Here is a 17,627-nt window from a genome sequence, read left to right as displayed (position 1 = left end):
CTTGACTTCCTGGATTTGCCAGTAGGGGAAAGGTCAAGTGAGCTGGGAATTCTAGGATGCTGGGCAAGGCCAGTAGCCACGATGATCTCCAGGAGCACTTACTGCGCACATTAGCCAAACTGGGGTTCCTGGATTGTGGGGTTAAATGTGTAATATTAAGGCTATAGCCCCTAAACATTACCCTTTCTTCTTGGGTCATCTTCTCTGCCCTAGCAACGACTAACGGAGGAGCTGCAGACAGTGGAGAACGGTTACCATGACAATCCCACACTGGAAGTGATGGAGACCTCCTCAGAGATGCAGGAGAAAAAGGTGGTCAACCTTAATGGGGAGCTGGGGGACAGCTGGATCGTCCCCCTAGACAACCTGACCAAGGATGACCTGGACGAGGAGGAAGACACACACCTCTAATCAGGTCTGCGGGTGGCCTCCGACAGTGCCACAGCGCTCCAGACTGAGCCACCTCAAGTGCCATTGGGACAGGGGAGGAACATCCTTCCCAGCTGAGGGAGAGACTGGCAGGGGAAGGAGACTTGGTGGCTCCCTCCTCCCAATCCCCACGGGGCCTTAATTTCCCCTTTTCAGACTGAACAAGTCACATTCTGTCTAGATCTGTCTTGTAAGATAACCCACTAGTGCCTGAGCTCAGTACTGCTGGAAGGCGAGAGGGAGCTCACTCACGTGACCATCTAGTAGGATCCCTTCATCCCACATACGTGGAGACCAAGGCCTGACAGGGGTATAAGGTCCAGCTCACACAGCCCCTGGTGGCAGAGTCAGGATGACCACAAAAATTCCCTTTTCCGGGCCGGTGTGCACTGCCACCCCACCCCACTGCTGTCACCACCCCCCGTGCCCTCCCCTCCGATCTGCCCCCGGCTGGATGGAAGGGGCAGCGGGGCCAGATCCTGTCTCAGGGGAATCGGATTCCTTGAAAGTACGGGTCCAAGCTGTCCATCTCCTGTCCCCAGCCTCGCCTGCCAGTGTTCCATCCCCTTTTTGCCTCCCCCTTCCTTCACTCTGTATCCCCACTCTGTCCCAAGGACCCCTGGGACTCACACAGGTCATTCATTGATGGCTTTGAGCCCCTGGTCCTGGATTCTGGCTTCCTTGCATTTGCCTAGTGGGACTGAGTGGGACTCGACCCACACCAGACTCCAGTGTGAGTGAGGTCAGGGATCCACCGGCAGGTGAGGATGGGTCCTGGCCCAGCACCCAGGGCCTCCTTGAAGGGGCTCCCCAGGAAACTGCTTGGCTTCCTACTCCCACTGGGAAGTAAAATCTGCAGCAGCGATGAAGGCCAAGTGCATCTATTTTGTTGTTCACTGCTCAGCCAGTGGGGTGAAGACCCAAGCTAGGTCCAGCAAGAGTGACAGCTGTGGGGCAGACTTTCCCGGGGCCCAGTCCACGGAGAGGTGTCTTAGGAGACAATCGATTGACAGGAAGGATGGGCTTTACTCTCTGTTCCATAGGAAACTCAGGGACTTTTCAAGTTGCTGAGAATTTTGTCGTATTTGTGTTTTAGTCCAGCCCTCCACTGCCCAAAGCCAAAGCCCCAGCCATTGGGGGACTTTTCAGTTAAGCGATCTCACCGATTTCTGGTTCTCCTGTGTCATAGGGCAAGAAAGGTCTAGAAAGTGTGATACATCTTAAGGTGCACAGGGGCAGCTTCGGGGGGCCTGTGGGGTTCCCGGTGACCTCTCACTGTTCCGGCATGGAGTTGGCCCTTGCCGTGTCCCCTTCTCTATATCCTTAGCAGGGCTACCCGGTTCTGTGGTTCTGGTGGCATCTCAGGGAAACAGCACCATGGAGGGTTTAGAGAAAGCTCAGCGGTCAGTTCCCAAGCAGAAGGCACCTGGGGACTGGGCAGAGTGTAGTTTAATCTGGTTTTCTGGGAAGAAGAAATCCCGTGTGGAACTTTGCCCACTGTCTCTTGTTCCTGGGTGTAACTTTCCTGACACCTAGGAAGATGGGCAGAACTGCTTCAGAGAGTGAAAATGGTAATATCAGAGCAAGAAGCCAGAACCTCAGAAACTGGAGGCCCAGGCTCTGATAGTCTTGACGAAATAGGTGGCCTGCTTTAGGATAGCTTATTTTGAAGGAGTTTAGCGAGGGAAGATCTCTGTTCTTCCCTGGCTGCCTTGATTCCTTCTTCATAACCTTTGGCCTTTGATATCTTAGGGGAAAAGAAAGGCCAGGGGTTCAAGTAGGGCCTCCAGTGAGTTTCCAAGAGCTAGAGAGATGCTAAGCTCACAAGGAACCAAAAGCATTTGCCCAGATCCTCCAGGTCAGCAGGATGGATAACAATGCTCGTTTGGGGAAAAACAGAAGAAATCTTGTTACACTGGGAAAAGATCTGTTTGCTTCCTTCCTGCCCCACATTCAGTTCTTTCCACCCATTGGGTTTCTGTGGAAGAGGCCAGACTGGATTACTACTGTTTTGCTGATTCTGGGTCACATTTTACCAGCCGGGCGTTCAGACAGAGACAGCAAATACGCCTCCACAAATAGATCAAAGGCTATAACCCCCAAAGGCTCTTAGGGAGAGATGATGTCCGGCAAGGACTAGAGTAAAAATTATATACTTGGTCAAGAGAGATGACTGTAGTTCTGTCCAAGGGGAATCTTGGGAAGCTTCGGGCTGGTTCACATGCTCCTTTCGGTGCATCCAGATTGGGTTACACTGGCCTTTTAGGGCAACTTCAGAATCCAGTACCTTGCCTGGGCTTGCTCTTGTCACTAGACCTCTAGGTCAAGGGCCATACAGCCACGCATGTGCAAAGGTCATCTTCATCCCACGTCTGCATTGAGTTCTGAATGCTGTCTGATAAGTCAGATGCTGGGGCTGAGAAGAAAGAAGAGGAACACCAGGAACTCAGCATGACTTTCAACAGGCTGTGCCACAGAAAGATGATAAACTTTACATCAGTGGCAAACTGGTTTCCGTAAGCTGCATAAAAGGCCAGAAACCATGGCCGATGACTGGACAGAACCCAGCAGGAAGCACGCTCTCCTGTGAACAAGGAGTGACTGCTTCTGAAGGAGGTACAGAACATGCTTTGCATCGTAGGACAGAACACGGGTTGAAGCTGGTCTAGACACCAGATTCTTTTGCCCCCTCTTGAGAAGGAAAGCTGGCAGAAAGTTTAAACCACTTCTTGAGCTTTAACCTTTTTGGCAATATATTGGAGAAACTTGGAAAAACTAGTCCAAGCCGATACATACTTTTTGATAATGTAAATACAACAGCCACATGTTAATCCACCCTGCACTGCTTTAAGTGAGTATACTTTGTAAAAACATTTGTTAGTTAAGTGAGGTGGCTTCCCCCCCCCCAAAACAAGAATGTAAATGCCTATTTCACTAGAAATGACAAGTTTTGTTTTGTTTTTTTCCTTAATGAAAAAAACGAAATGTAAGACAAACTGATGACAAAGTATTTGTCTTACAGATCAGGCATCTTTGTTTTTAAATATGGTCCTCACCCCCTCCCCAGCCAAGTCCTCGTCTATCACAGGCTTGGAGTCAATATGCACTGGTTAGAAAGTGATACTCTAGTCTTAGGGAGAGGCTTTTAGACACCTAGTCCAATCTTTGTTTTGTTCTTCCAGAAAAAGACACTGAAGCGCAGAAAGATAAAGTGACTTGGCCAAAACACATGGTTAGTGACAGAAACAGGATTAAAACACCGGTGCCGTGGGCCTTAGAAGGGATCTGGAAATTAAGGACAGGCACCAAAATGACACAGAATGCCCTTCTCAAATCTTACCCTGCAGGAAGCCTAGGGAGGGCGTGAGGACAGCAGTGGGAAACATACTGGTCTCCTCTTCCTCTGAGTTACTTAGGTCTCAGACTTGAATGGTATGCTTTTCTGTCAAGAAACAGTTTTGGATGAGCTTTGACATGGACCTTCTAGTAGGGCTGAGGCTTAAAGGGAGAAAGGTAGGGGAAGGCAGAGGGGGCAAGAGGAAAGCGATGGCATATTTTCCATCATTCGCTAGCTGATTGGCTCAGGTTGGGGAGAACCCAATACTGAGTGGAAGGGAGGGAATTACTATTTGATGTGTCTTTTTTTTTTTTTTTTTTTTTTTTTTTAATTAGTGAATGTCAAACAGTTTGCCCAGGAGACTGGGGGAGCATGTGTCTTCATGGACAGGGGTCTGAAGTACACTGGAATTTACTGAGAAACTTGTTTGTAAAGACTATACTTAATTATTGCCGTTTTCTTACAAAACTATATTTTGGAAAATTGTATACTGTCAATTAAAGTGCTTTTGTATAAGCTGGTTCAAGCCCTGTTGGTTGGACTTGACTGATTGGCTGTGTTCTTACCCTGTGCGTGAGGCTCCGGTCTGAAGCGCCGCGGACATGAGGCGTTCCGGGGCGTGCAGCGCCCTCAGCTCGTCTGCTGTATGGCCGAACTGTGGGGGTGCAGAGAGCAAAAGAGAAAGCGGGAAGCTCAAAGAAAGGAAGGGGATCCTGGAGGTGATGACGGTTCCCCAGATTATCTTGGGTTGTTGGAGCGATCATAACGGAATTTTCCCTCACGCTTTTATCAGTGGTCTACCTTCTTCCTTTCTTCCACTTCCGCCTCAGATACAATTATGAATCACCCATCACTAAACATCCTTGAGCCCTGGTCAGGTGTGAAACACTGGTGTGGAGACCAATTAAAAATATAAAGAAATAAAGAGGTTCCCTCCTGGTCCTGTTGCCGCTCACAAAAGGGTTTACTTATCCCAAGAAGCCTCCCCCTTGTTCCTTGTCTACAGAGATGTTAGTGAAGATGAAGAATGTTCAGGAAAGGAAGCACTCAAAACCCATCCTGATTCTCTTCCTCTCCTGGGGTGGTACCCTCTCCCTATACATTCCTCACTGGAAGGGGAAAACTGTCTCTCCCAACTTCAGAAGAGAAATGGTCAGACGACTGGGTCCACGTTCACACTGCTACACAACAATCTCTTCTCTTTGCCTGGCAGCTTACAGTTTACAAAACATTTTTACATTTCTTGTTTAGGAATGGGCGCTTCTCTACCAACAGGTAGAATTTAGGTACAGAGATGAAGGATTCTGAGATGACACAGCTATTTAAGGGGTTAGTGTGAGGCCTTGAAGCTGTATTGTTTCTCTTCAGTCTTACATTCTTTTCCCATTCACATCAATGCAGGGGTTCCAGCAACAAGTACATTTCTAGAATGCATTGTTAACAATATGATTTTGCTTCTATAGGGGAGTTCTGAAAGCCGGTTAACACTCTTAACTGTGGGTTAACACTCTTAACTGTGGGCCCGAGTTGGGCCAGGGGTATTTTGAGGTTAACTTCAAGAGTGGGCCAAGAATACAGAAAAGAATACAAATACCAGGAACTCGGGCAGGCCCCTTGGCCATGCTTGAGGCACACTGTTCTAAGAACAGAATGACTCACAGTTTATCGTTGGCCACAAATTAGACCTGAGGCCTGAGGCTCTGTGGCTCCATTCTCTTCCTGAAGAGGTCATTCACCCTGTTCCCTGCCCTGCCAACCAAGAAGCAGTCACTCAGTAGTCCTAATGCACGAGGCCTCTGTCACTCCCACGTCCCCTGTCCCCCATCCCCCATCCTACAAACTTATTTCTTCTGTACCCTAAGGGAAAAAAATAAAAATAGGACTAGTACTATAATTAGCGCATGATAAATACGGAGATAGTATTTTTCAAAGACCTTGGCATTTTACAGATTTAAAAAAAATCAGTGGGATTCTAGCTAACAGGATCTGCCACCAACATTTACTTAGAAGATGGAGAAAGGGAGGCAGAAGGCTTGAGACTGCCCAGTGCTACACAGAAGTTCCTGCTGGATCTGGACATAAACCTAGGATTCCGGACTCTGCCCTGGGCCACCCATCCTGGGGCCCGAGCTCAGAGGGCAGCTGTATGAGGTGTGCTATACGTCTTGCCGAGTGCCCTCATCTCCCTGCTTGGGATTTGGCAACTATCAAAACCTACTGGCACAGCAGTGCACGGGCTGCCTCAACCTATAGCTTCCTTCTCTTCCCTGTAATAACGTTTCTGGAAAGGATGTAACTGCCTTTGCTTTGCCGTGGGGAGGAAAGTCGTCTGCGAACATCAGAAGTTTCAGAGTAAGAATGATAGGAGTTTCAGGCATCGTGTGCTACTGTCGCGCATTCCCTATGCAACAGAAAGCCAGACTTGAACTCTTATTTTTCTTCCGAGACATTAAAAGGCAAAAGACGTTGCATATGTGGTGCTAAAGAGAAAACCTAACCAGCTGGTACTTAAGCCTGAGCCGGGACTGACGTGGGCTTCAGGAGGGCCCGCGGTTTGTGTTCCCACTCATACCTTCAGAATCTGGAGGACTGGTGGTGCCTCATGTTGCCCTCATTAATGAGGAAAATATTTTCTCAATTTCCACAGTTGACTCACACTCGGGAGCGTGAGCACACGTGGCCATTTCCCTGCTGGCGCTGGATAGTCCCTGGGTGAGCAGAGGCTCTCGAGGGGGCACATCCAGCTCCTGTGGGTCCCCACACTTGCTGTGTGAGCAGCCGCCATCTCAACTGTTCACCATAAAGTCCTCTTGGCTTATTTGCTGTCTTCCCACCAGAGGACAAAATCTGTCAAGGGAGAGGGGGTAGTGTCCCACATTTTGATCCTTTTGAGTTAATTCTCTGGAGGATTAACCAAGGAAAGGCCAATTTTTTAAAGTATTTTTAAGTTTTTTTTTTAAGTTTATTTTGAGCGAGACAGAGTGAGCGGGGGAGGAGCAGAGAGAGAGAATCCCAAGCAGGCTCTGCACTGTCAGCATGGAACCCAGTGTGGGGCTGAAACCAACTCACAAAACCTGAGACCATGACCTGAGCCCAAACCAAGACTCAGACGCTTAACTGAATGAACCACCCAGGTGCCCCTGGAAAGGTCAATGTCTTACCTTAACACCACACATCATGTTTTTCTGTTTTAAAAACAAAATGTTACTTATGAGTCATGTTCAAATCAATCAAAGCACACTCTAGAAATGAAAGCTACGTAGCAAGACACATTATTTGGTTTATGGATTGAGAAAACATAATCCCCATTTTGAACAAAGCTGACAAGTAACACGCACTGCAGAATGCAGGATCAGACACCTGAGAATGTAAATAAGACCAGGAGATGAAAAGGCTCAAAAGGAGGTCCTGTTGAATCCTTCTGGAGAACTCATTATTTAAAAAAAATTTTTTTTTTTTAACGTTTATTTATTTTTGAGACAGAGACAGACAGAGTAAGAACGGGGGAAGGGCAGAGAGAGAGGGACACAGAATTGGAAGCAGGCTCCAGGCTCTGAGCCATCAGCCCAGAGCCCGACGCGGGGCTTGAACTCACAGACCGCGAGATCGTGACCTGAGCTGAAGTCGGACGCTTAACCGACCGAGCCACCCAGGCGCCCCTATTTTTTTAAATTTTTAAAAAATGTTTATTTATTTTTGACAGAGACAGAGCATGAGTGGGGGAGGGGCAGAGAGAGAGAGAGGGAGACACAGAATTGGAAGCAGGCTCTAGGCTCTGCGCTGTCAGCACAGAGTCCGACCTGGGGCTTGAACTCACGGGCCGTGAGATCATGACCCGAGCTGCAGTCGGATGCTCAACCGACTGAGCCACCCAGGCGCCCCAGAGCTCATTATCTTTGTTTGGCCTATCCGGGTTTATTTTTTCAAAGGTTCAGTCCTTAAAGTTCTTTCCCCTTTATCAGGGACAGGGATCTAGAATTTTTCAAAACTTTGCAACAGCTCCAACTCTCTCTTCCCTGTCTTTTCTACAATTTTCTTCTAGTTCTTAAACTATACAGGTATGTCTCCCTTAAAGGAAACCTGGGAAACACAAGTCCAATTTACAAAACAGATCAAACAGGGCTGGTCAGCAATGGGACATAAAAGACACCATCTTATGAAATAACTTACCAGTATTCTTTCAAAATGGAAACTTCTCCAGGAAACTTTGTGAGATCCATCAGAACTTCTTTACTTCAGCACTGTCTCAAAGGAAAACACCAAAAGGCCCTTCTATAGTGTGTATCATCTTTATCTTTGGAAGCCTGAACAAAACTCAGCTTTTTGAGGGAAAAATACAACATGTGAAAAGTATGTAAACATTTTAAAAAGTTGACTTCAAAGGTAGTTTCAACACAAGAACCATTTTGTAGTGTCCATATATAACTTTTTATTAAGAAAATGAACAAAATACATTCTTTCTCCATATGTACATTACATACAACAGAATTCTACAGTTGCAACCGTTCAGCAGATCACTCGTTTATTCACAAAGCAGTGTTAACACATTCACCAAACCTGGGATCAGAAAACTACTTGTACTAAAAAAAGAAGAGAAAAAACCCCTAAGAGTCCATACAGACTGGGCAAAAATAAGATAAACCGAAGAGGGTCATGAGGGGACTGGGGAAGATTGCAGAACACAGGTTCTATCACAACCTGGAACGCCAAGGATGAGAGAAGAGAGCTCCAACCAGCTCACGCTGTTGCTCCACAGCCCCCTCATGATTTGTTTCAGATTTAGGTCCTTTAGGATACAGCCCTAAGCCACGTTGCCAAAGAGGAAGAGTAAAGGAAAGAGTAGAACCTTGAAAGGGCTGCAGCTTTCTGCTTTACACACTAAGAAGAAAAGTCTCCTACGAAATACAAAACTTCTGAATCCTAGCTGGGGAGCAGAGAACTACATTTTAGGGGGAGACATTTGCCCAAGTGTGGTAAGGGAACTCTGGTTTCCAGGACTCCTAATTCACATTTAGGTTCATTTCATCTGTTTTGCTTTTGCTTTGTTTTTTTCTCCGCTTTTCCTTTGGCCTTTGAAAGTACTTCATTCTTTTTGAGTGTGGGTTTACTTATGGTCATATTAAAAAGTCCACCTAAACAGAAAGTTCTTTGTGGGTATGAATATGCTTCAAACGTCCATAATGGTGCATAAGGGGCTTAAAAGATCAAAATGAATTTTAGAGATGAAGTTTCCAATAAACTGAACAAGGCAGCTCCCTATAGGCTTCTGGGTACTACTCGACATCCTTAGTTCAGGCTTAAAAGATACACATCAAGAGAATTATTTTCAGACTGTCCGCCTGGAAAAGGGCACGGCTTGAGGGAATCTCAGTAAGGTAGGGACATAGGCTCACACCTCAGTCCTCCACACATATGGTAAAACATAATGAGAATGGCTGTATCCTTTTTTTTTTTTTTTTTTTAACTTTTTCTGGGCTTTCCCATGTGGGGTAACAGAAGAAAGTCAGGAAAAACAAAATGAATTAAGTCTCATCAGTTAATAGTGGTTTTCCTTCTTTACATTTAGTAATTTCCTAAATTTCAACGATAAACATATTTTTTATATCACAAAAATCAATAAATGTTTTTAAAAGTTCCATAAAAGAAATTTAATACTCTCCAACTTTCCGGTGAGCTGGTTGCTGTAACATCATGTTTCCAGTCTAGGAGATGTTCTAACAAAGAGAAGGGGCTGCCCACAGCATTAATAAGCAACCTGGGAAGACAAAATCCATTGTGCATATCCGGATGGAGCTGTATCTTCCTTCCCAATCTAATTGCCAGTCCAACTTTAGTTTTGAGGATCTTTCTCTAATCTGAAGGGATCTTAATTTTTGGCCACTGAATACTAATTTTCTTTTTAATGTTTATTTTTGAGAGAGAGAAAGCGTGTGAGCAGGGGAGGGATAGAGAGAGGGACACACAGAATCTGAAGCAGGCTCCAGGCTCTGAGCTGTCGGCACAGAGCCTGACATGGGGCTCGAACTCATGAGCCGTGAGATTATGACCCGAGCCAAAGTCGGACGCTCAATCGACTGAGCCACCCAGGTGTCCCCAATGAATACTAATTTATAAAGGAAGTAAAAGAGTGGACTTAAAAAAATTGTAGCTTCTTTCTCAATCTGCTTATAACATAAATAAGCCATTTTGGAAAGATGGGATAATGTCTGTTACCAAGACAAGAAAAGGAGGTCCTTGTCTTAGCTATCCTATACTCCTTCTGAGGCTGCAGGTTCAACTTTACATGGAGTCTGAAGTGGTGACAGAGAAGGAATGAATCTCTTTTAAAAAGAAAGAAAAAATCTCTATATATATATGTCCATAAAGGAAATTTGCTCATAGGAAAATGCCACATTATTTTGCAATTTTGCAATTGAGCTGAAGACTATACACAAAGGAAAATGAATACTATACTAATTTATTCATTCAAAAGATATTTTGCACAAGTCAAAAAACCAAGGTGGCTTAAAGAATAACACAATCATAGCATCTCTTGGCCAGGCTGTATATAATACTTAAGAAAGGAAGCCCACTTTTATTTCTCTAACCGGGTGGTTTACAATTGAGGGAGAAAATAGTTTACAACTGGTCAGTCACCACAACCATTTTTTCTGGGAAAGGAAAAAAAAAAAATCTCAAAAAGGAGACCAAGTATATAACTTTTTGAAACACACATCTTCCCCACAGAAGACTACTCATATTTAAATTTTGGACGTTGGTACCCTACCGTCAGATTTGGGGTTGCATAGACAACTACTTTTCGTATGTCTTACAGTCTATATTCAGTGTTCTTGCAAGTGTAGCTCATGTGTCTAGGTAAAATTAAGCTAAGCCTTTACAGAGGTGGAGTATCTGAGGACTTCTAAAGTAGGCAACTGAAAAAAGGTAAAGCCATGCATCTCTGTCCTCCACTTCCCCCCCTTCATCTCAAGAAGGTAAATACGGCAACTACAAGGCAACATGCTAAAAAGGTCACTAGCAGAAATCTGAAGGCACAGCCCTGTTGGTGTAAGATCCTCCTCTTTGTTGCAAAAGGAATTTATAAAGCTCTGCCAGCTGCAATGGAATCACACTTATTCCAGATACCTTCTCTAATTACTCACTTTCCAGATGTGAAGGAGACCTAAAGAACAAACCAAAATTATTAAATACTTCCAATGCCAAGCCCAGAACTCGTGTATTTCCTGGCAAAGTGGATAAACAGAAACCCATGGGACTGTGCATAATTAATTTTAAAGTATGGAAAGCAACTGATGTCAGTTCAATTCTGTACAGGTTGTAAGTTAAACATGAAATGGCTATTTTCCTCCCATTTTAAAAGGCTAGAAAATAAGCACCAACAAAATGACACTGGCTAAACTATAACAAAGGCTTTTCCTTGAGATTTTTTTTTTAGTTTTTTTAAATCTTTATTTTTGAGAGAGAGGGAGAGACAGAGCATGAATAGGGGAGGGGCAGAGAGAGGGGGAGACACAGAATCTGAAGCAGGCTCCAGGCTCTGAGCTGTCAGCACAGAGCCTGATGCAGGGCTCAAACTCATGGGCAGCGAGATCATGACCTGAGCCGAAGTCAGATGCTCAACTGACTGAGCCACCCAGGCGCCCCTTGAGATTTGTTAACAAAGGAGAGAAATAAAGCTCAAAAAACCGGCTACTTGAGCAACTCCTTAATCATGCACGCAGGCCTGTTCAGTATATCACACAGTGTTTTTCCTTCCTGCCAATTAATTTGGCATTAAGCATTCAAGGAAACTGAAGAATGATGATCTCTTCAGGCTGGTATTTGTGTGGCAGACAGCTCAAATATCCAAACTAACTGCTGTGAATGTGAGCATCCCAGATGGCACAGAGCTGTGCTGCAGCAAGAGCTAAACGTGATGAAAAAGCAGGTCCTGTGGGAGCCCACCAAAAACTGATGTTAAAATGTTTCATTGCTGGTTTTTCCGCTGGATCCTTATCAAGGAACTGGCTGAACCTAAGAAGCTGCTCACCTAGTTTAAACTCTAGAGCCCATTACACTGGCTTTTCTGTTTCAAGATCTCTAACAGTTATTTGGGAGAAATGGAGAAGAGAATCTCACCAGGAAATGCCGCTTTCCAAAAACTGTACAGAGTAAGTGAGCTTTGATGCCTTTTGACAGACATCTTCCCAGCACTTCATTGGTAAAGTGAATTTAGGGTCAGAAATGAAGAGCTTTCTTTTTCATTTAGCTTTGTGGACCTTGGAATCCAGGAGCAAAAAGCTCCTATTTTTCTTTCTCTAACATATCCTCATTCTCCCCTCTCCAGGGGTTCAAATGTCTCCGAGTGAAAAATGCCATATAGACAGGCAAAACAGAACCACACGCCAATGTTTCATACTTCATTGGACTGTTTGAACAGCAGATAAAAAGGTAAATTATTTCATAATTATAAGTGATAATTTAAAAAAATGAGAAAACACCAATCACTGCATAGCAATCAAAGCTATTCCTAATACACGATTACATCAGAAACTGAAAGTCAATTCTTAATACAAATCCCAACTTCAGCAGAAACATCAAGCCTACTCAGAGGTGGTAGGAGTAGAGGAAAGAAGGCTAAAAAATATAAAGACAAAGGCAAATGGAAATCTGGTGATGTGAATTACACAAGCCCTGCTATGAAACTTGTACCTGATCAACCGTTTTAGGATGACATGCTTCCTAGTGCCAGGAAAAGCAGCTAACACTGGCTCCTCCATTGAAGCTGCCATAGCCATGTTACCATCCTCCAAGTGAAAACGGACTCGAGGATTTTTATAGCAATGTCTGAACATTATTCTTTCATAACGCATAATTTTTAATTTCACTATTCTGTTGTCATAAACAAGGATAAAAGAGCATGTTTGCCTCAGATTTTGACTTTTTTTTCTTAAGCAGTACAACACTTTTAAGTAATGCCACAGAAAACCTAGGGCTAAAAAAGCTGAGAATAAAGTCAGTTTAGCTAAGGAAATAATGGATACACAATTCACACTATTTGGTAGGTAGGAGGGGATCAAGGTTAAAAAATTATGTAAAATAAAATCTCTAAGACAGCATTTTTTTTTTTTTTTTTTTGAGGAAAAAGAGCATCTGGTGAAGAAATTAACAAACTGTAACGAGTCCTCCTGCCAAAACAAACAACGGCAACATCACTGAGCTGATCTGGTTGGCTCCCAACGAACTGTTTCAACAAACCTGGAAACTTCACCTTCAATTGAAATACCTCTAGACCAGAAATTTTAGACAGCCAAGTCATTTCAGCATTGGTACAAATCACAGGGAGATATAGGCTACAGTCAAAAATCACAAAAGAATAATGTTATTTGACTAATAATACAAAAACCTTTGAGTGAAAGAGCGCAAAGATCTAATCTACAAGTATTGTCATATGCAGAGAAGATACTCTTCAATAACTATAAACTTTTACTGAGGAAGCATGCAATCCCAGATGAAGGACAATTTTAAGAATTTAAACCTTAGTAAAAATTCAGGCCAGAGTTTTATGAAAAAGGATGGAACTGCAGACGATCATGGATTTTTAAGAAAAGGAAGGTTCTGAAGGCTATATTTTTTTTCTTACAGCTAGATGACGTCGTTTAGAGTACACATTTGTAATGATCCCCTCCCACAGAAATCACTTCAAATCATAATTCTCAACTGCTGTTCAACATTCAACCATCTAAAGAGTTAATATAACATTCACTCAGGAGATAAGTAAATGACCCACAATTTTACCCAATGAATTCCCTTTATTGTCAAGAATAATTAGGACTTCTTCATGTTGTGATCATGAAATGGAGTACAATTCAGAGACTAAAATCAGGAATATGATCCTAAATGCTTTTTGATCCCTTCAACATCATTCTCAATCTAGTTTTTGTTTGTAAGTTAGATTTTAAAACTTTATTACGTGAAATTTTGTTAACGTATCTCCAAATAGTGGGCCAACGTGAAGAGATCCATTAGAAGGATAAACTAGGAACCATTTACATTCAACATACATATTTCACCCAAGAACACAGTTTTATCGTCTTAAATCATTGTGCTCTAAACCCAACAAGCCTTTCTGTGATAAAGCGGTGAATTAACTTTCTAATGTTTTCTATCAGTTTTTACTTATTTAGACACGGACAGGTCTGTTTTAGAGTAAATGAAAACCATGTCTAAAAGGAGGATTTTGTGAAGAGTTAAGACCATCTGTCAGCTTGAGTAGTGAGTCAGGCACCCAAGTCTGCAATCCTTTGCTTGAGTAAGTGATGGATACATTTGAATTAATCAAACTGGCCACATGAGGTCTCTGTTATTCCACAGAATACAAATGCATTTTAGAATTATCTTTCAAATCAGGCAATTTCTCATGAAGTACAAGCACTGAAAATAATGTTAGAGATCTAGTTTACTATTCTGGAATAATATATTCCATTGGGAAAGAGAGAAATGGGAATGAAGTTGGAGCTAGGGATGACGACACTGAACAAACTGTACCCTACTAACGAATGCATCTAGAGCATTAGCCTGATGTTTCAATCGGGGACTCACTAAGCTAGAAGGAAAGCCTTTCAAGTAGTAGAGCACAGATAATTTGGCCTATTTAAACACTGTGTCTAAATACCAAATTAGATTTAAATTATACTGCTGGAATTCTTGGAAATATATGTAGCTTCTCACTATATATATATACATACATACATATATATATATATATATATATATGTATACACACATATATATATATATGTATATATACGTATATATATATATATACACACATATACATATACATATATATGTATACACACATATACATATATATATGTATATATACGTATATATATATATATACGTATATATATGTATATATACGTATATATATATATGTATATATACGTATATATATATATGTATATATATATATATATATATAATATATACTATAGTTTCCAATCAGGTTGTGGTGTGAGATGTGAGTAGTGTGTCAGTCCTGGTCATGGATCTCATAAAGCCCTACAGTCTCCTGCAATGATTACCAGCAGTGTTCCTTTAAAGCCCCATGGAACAAATTCTACCTAGTCAATAACCTCCTCTATACAGTCCACTCAGGTAACACTGAATGGTTCACTATGATTCAACCCTATCTAAACAGGTTGGTGTAAAAAAAAAAACAAAAAAAATCCAGAAATGAAGAAAAGGGTAAAGGTTCCACCTAACTAAAGTGGAGAAAGATAAAATTAAAGCAAGCACATGTGAAAAAGCAACTAGTAGAGTAGTGAGTTAGGGAGAAACAAAATCACTGAGGTCAAGAACGGAGTTTCTTCCAAATATGGAGTCTAAGGAACTGGTGAAAAAAAACAACAAAGAAAGCACTGTAGAAATAAATGGTGGAGGGCAGCAGAATTTCATTTGGTTAGTGTGTTTAAAGTGCCAGAATTCACAGTAAGCAAAACTAGAGCTTTTAAATTTAGAAACTCTTATCGAGTTCTTCCCTATCAACTCTCTGATTTGTACCTGTTTCCACAAAACAAGATCCAACAGCTACAACATTCGTGATAATATTTTATGTTCTTGACTGTCACTCAGGGGAGTCATTTTATGGAAACTGTACAGGAATGTAAGTAGATTCTATTTGCTTACCTCTAAAGTCAATTAGTTATTCTGCAGCTGCACAATTTGGTACTTAGTAAATTACATACCATAGCTTTCACAAGGCAAGGTACATATCTAATTATTTAATCACTACAGATAGCTTTGGGATGCTTGGAAAGCTAAGGAATCCAAGATTCAAGTCTAGAACTAGGAAAAATATATTGCTGTCCATTCCCAAATAAGTTAAAACCAAGCAATAAAGACAGAGTGAAGAGGGATCTCAGTCTCATTCCTATACATGAGACTTTTCAAAAGTGCAAGTCAATTTTTTCTCTTTCTTTGGTGAGGCCTAATCTCGCTATTCAGGGACATACTCCATTCCATTAGGTCATTCACTTTTCACAGCTACTGGACTGATGAACATTTATTGTACCTAGTCGGCTTGAGGCACGGTGGGCATCGGTTGCATACAGCACACTTTCTGAGCAAGTGTAAGCACTGGCCAGGTGTGGGTTTCCTACACTGCACTCCACAGCACCTCATGGAATGACACATAATACCTCCAACCCCCACATCTGCCCTTCTTTCAATGAAAAAATATCTGTACCATTATTTCCTTTTTCTCCAACTAAAAGCCTGCGTGTGCTTAATGAAATCCCTGTCAGCTGTATTCCATCGGACAACTACAAACCATTATTCTTTAAAATACCAGTGTACAGAAACAGATGTAGGAAGCTAATGTATATGGAAATAACAAAAGCATAGCTCCGGAAACCCACCCTCCCAAGTGAAAATGCTACAAAAAGCACAAAGGAGAAATGGAAGCATAGCTCTACCAGAGAAAAGAGTCGTTTTCTTCCAAAATTTGCTACAAAGACATCAATGAACATATTAATCACTACTGGAATCTTCTTGCTGGTAATTGTTATAATGGCTCTTAAAGGTCTTGAACTATATTCTCCTCAGTTTAAGGTTTCTGTGACTCAAAGCTATTGTAATATCCACTATAAAATATATCATTATAGAAATACTACAGACCAATCTCAGATAAGTGCCTGGATCAATCTTGGGTTTCATTTTTTAGTTCTATGACAAGGGGCATACATTGGAGCCCTCTGTTCTTCCTACTGTTTAATGTAATACAAGAGTCTAGTCAACAGAGACACATACATCACTTTTACATCATTTGCCCTACAGAACTCCACACTTTGAAGAATGAATTAAAGAGGTAAACAAGTGACATGACTTATAAGCAGTTTGCATGATGCGAGGTAAACTGAAATGGGAAAGGAGGAGAAAGAAGGCCAAAACAAGCCAACAACAAAACCCCAATTCTTACAGCACTGAGTCTGTTAATAGTGCTTACTTGCCCCGATTTTATAAAAATGAAATAAAAATCAGAAAAGGGTAAACTGCCTGATTACTTTTTCTTTTATACTCATTAGTTCTTAAAAGTTAAAGTAAGAAAAAAATATATATATATTTAAATGGAAAGTATACCAATTTCACTTTATTAGCCTAATTCAGGAATGGGATGAGGAGAAAGGGGCTGAGGTCAGGTATGAAGGAAGAGGGTTAAAACTTGTGACAGTAAAGATCCCTTCAAAATTCTGGTGCAGTCCTCAATCGCTGCAGCCTAATTGTCGGTCCACGGAGTTGGACTCCAAAATACTGAAATCAGACGTTCTCCATTTCTGTCCAGTGACTCTTCAGTTACAGCGTGATGAGGTCTACCAGGTTGCCTTTGGGAGGAGTCATGCTGTCAGGAAAGAAATTTACTAAGGTGTCAAAGAGCTGAGTTCTTTGAGCATAGGTGTGATCCACATCGGAAAAGCCTGGTAAAGGGAGAGATACAAAGAAACTCATCCATTGTGTCTAAAACATGTAACGGAGAAGCTAGTTGAGAAAAGCAGCAATGTAGAATGCAAAAATCAAAACCAAATCTGATTTTAAAACCAGACAAACGTAGGTCCCGAATCCAGGTCTAGTACCTGGCCAGTGGTGTGATCTTAGGTGAGTTAATCAGCCTTGCTGCAACTGTCTGGTCAGCTATAAATTTGTATTAATCTTGTATACTCATGGGGATATTGGGCATATTAGATATAATTATGTGAGAAGCACCTGTTCTAATGACTGGCACTTCAGTAACTAATATTGACTCTCTTCTTTTCTTTACATTTACCTCTTCTACTCCACTGAGGAAATTTCTGCCTCTCTTCCAACTTTATAATACTTC

The 17,627-nt window shown here is 42.2% G+C and overlaps 2 protein-coding genes across 4 annotated transcripts in view; one reads left to right on the top strand and one right to left on the bottom strand.

Moving 5' to 3' along the window:
- The window catches only part of PODXL (podocalyxin like), a 53,106-nt gene extending 48,814 nt beyond the window's left edge, over positions 1–4,292 (top strand). Inside the window, exon 8 of the mRNA XM_019452773.2 lies at positions 214–4,292. Within this exon, the coding sequence (XP_019308318.2) occupies positions 214–411 (198 nt within the window). The 3' untranslated portion in view covers positions 412–4,292. The remainder of the gene's footprint in view (positions 1–213) is intronic.
- Positions 4,293–16,873: 12,581 nt separating this feature from the next.
- The window catches only part of MKLN1 (muskelin 1), a 365,725-nt gene continuing 364,971 nt past the window's right edge, over positions 16,874–17,627 (bottom strand). For all 3 annotated transcript variants that reach the window (XM_053897538.1, XM_019452771.2, XM_019452770.2), the window contains one exon: positions 16,874–17,226. In XM_053897538.1, coding sequence (XP_053753513.1) covers positions 17,105–17,226 — 122 coding nt within the window. In that variant the 3' untranslated portion in view covers positions 16,874–17,104. The remainder of the gene's footprint in view (positions 17,227–17,627) is intronic.

This window comes from Panthera pardus, unplaced genomic scaffold (genome assembly GCF_024362965.1).
Source record: "Panthera pardus isolate Hobbes unplaced genomic scaffold, ASM2436296v1 HiC_scaffold_8, whole genome shotgun sequence".
Classification (NCBI taxonomy): Eukaryota; Metazoa; Chordata; class Mammalia; order Carnivora; family Felidae; genus Panthera; species Panthera pardus.
This window is presented reverse-complemented; position numbering and strand designations above follow the sequence as displayed.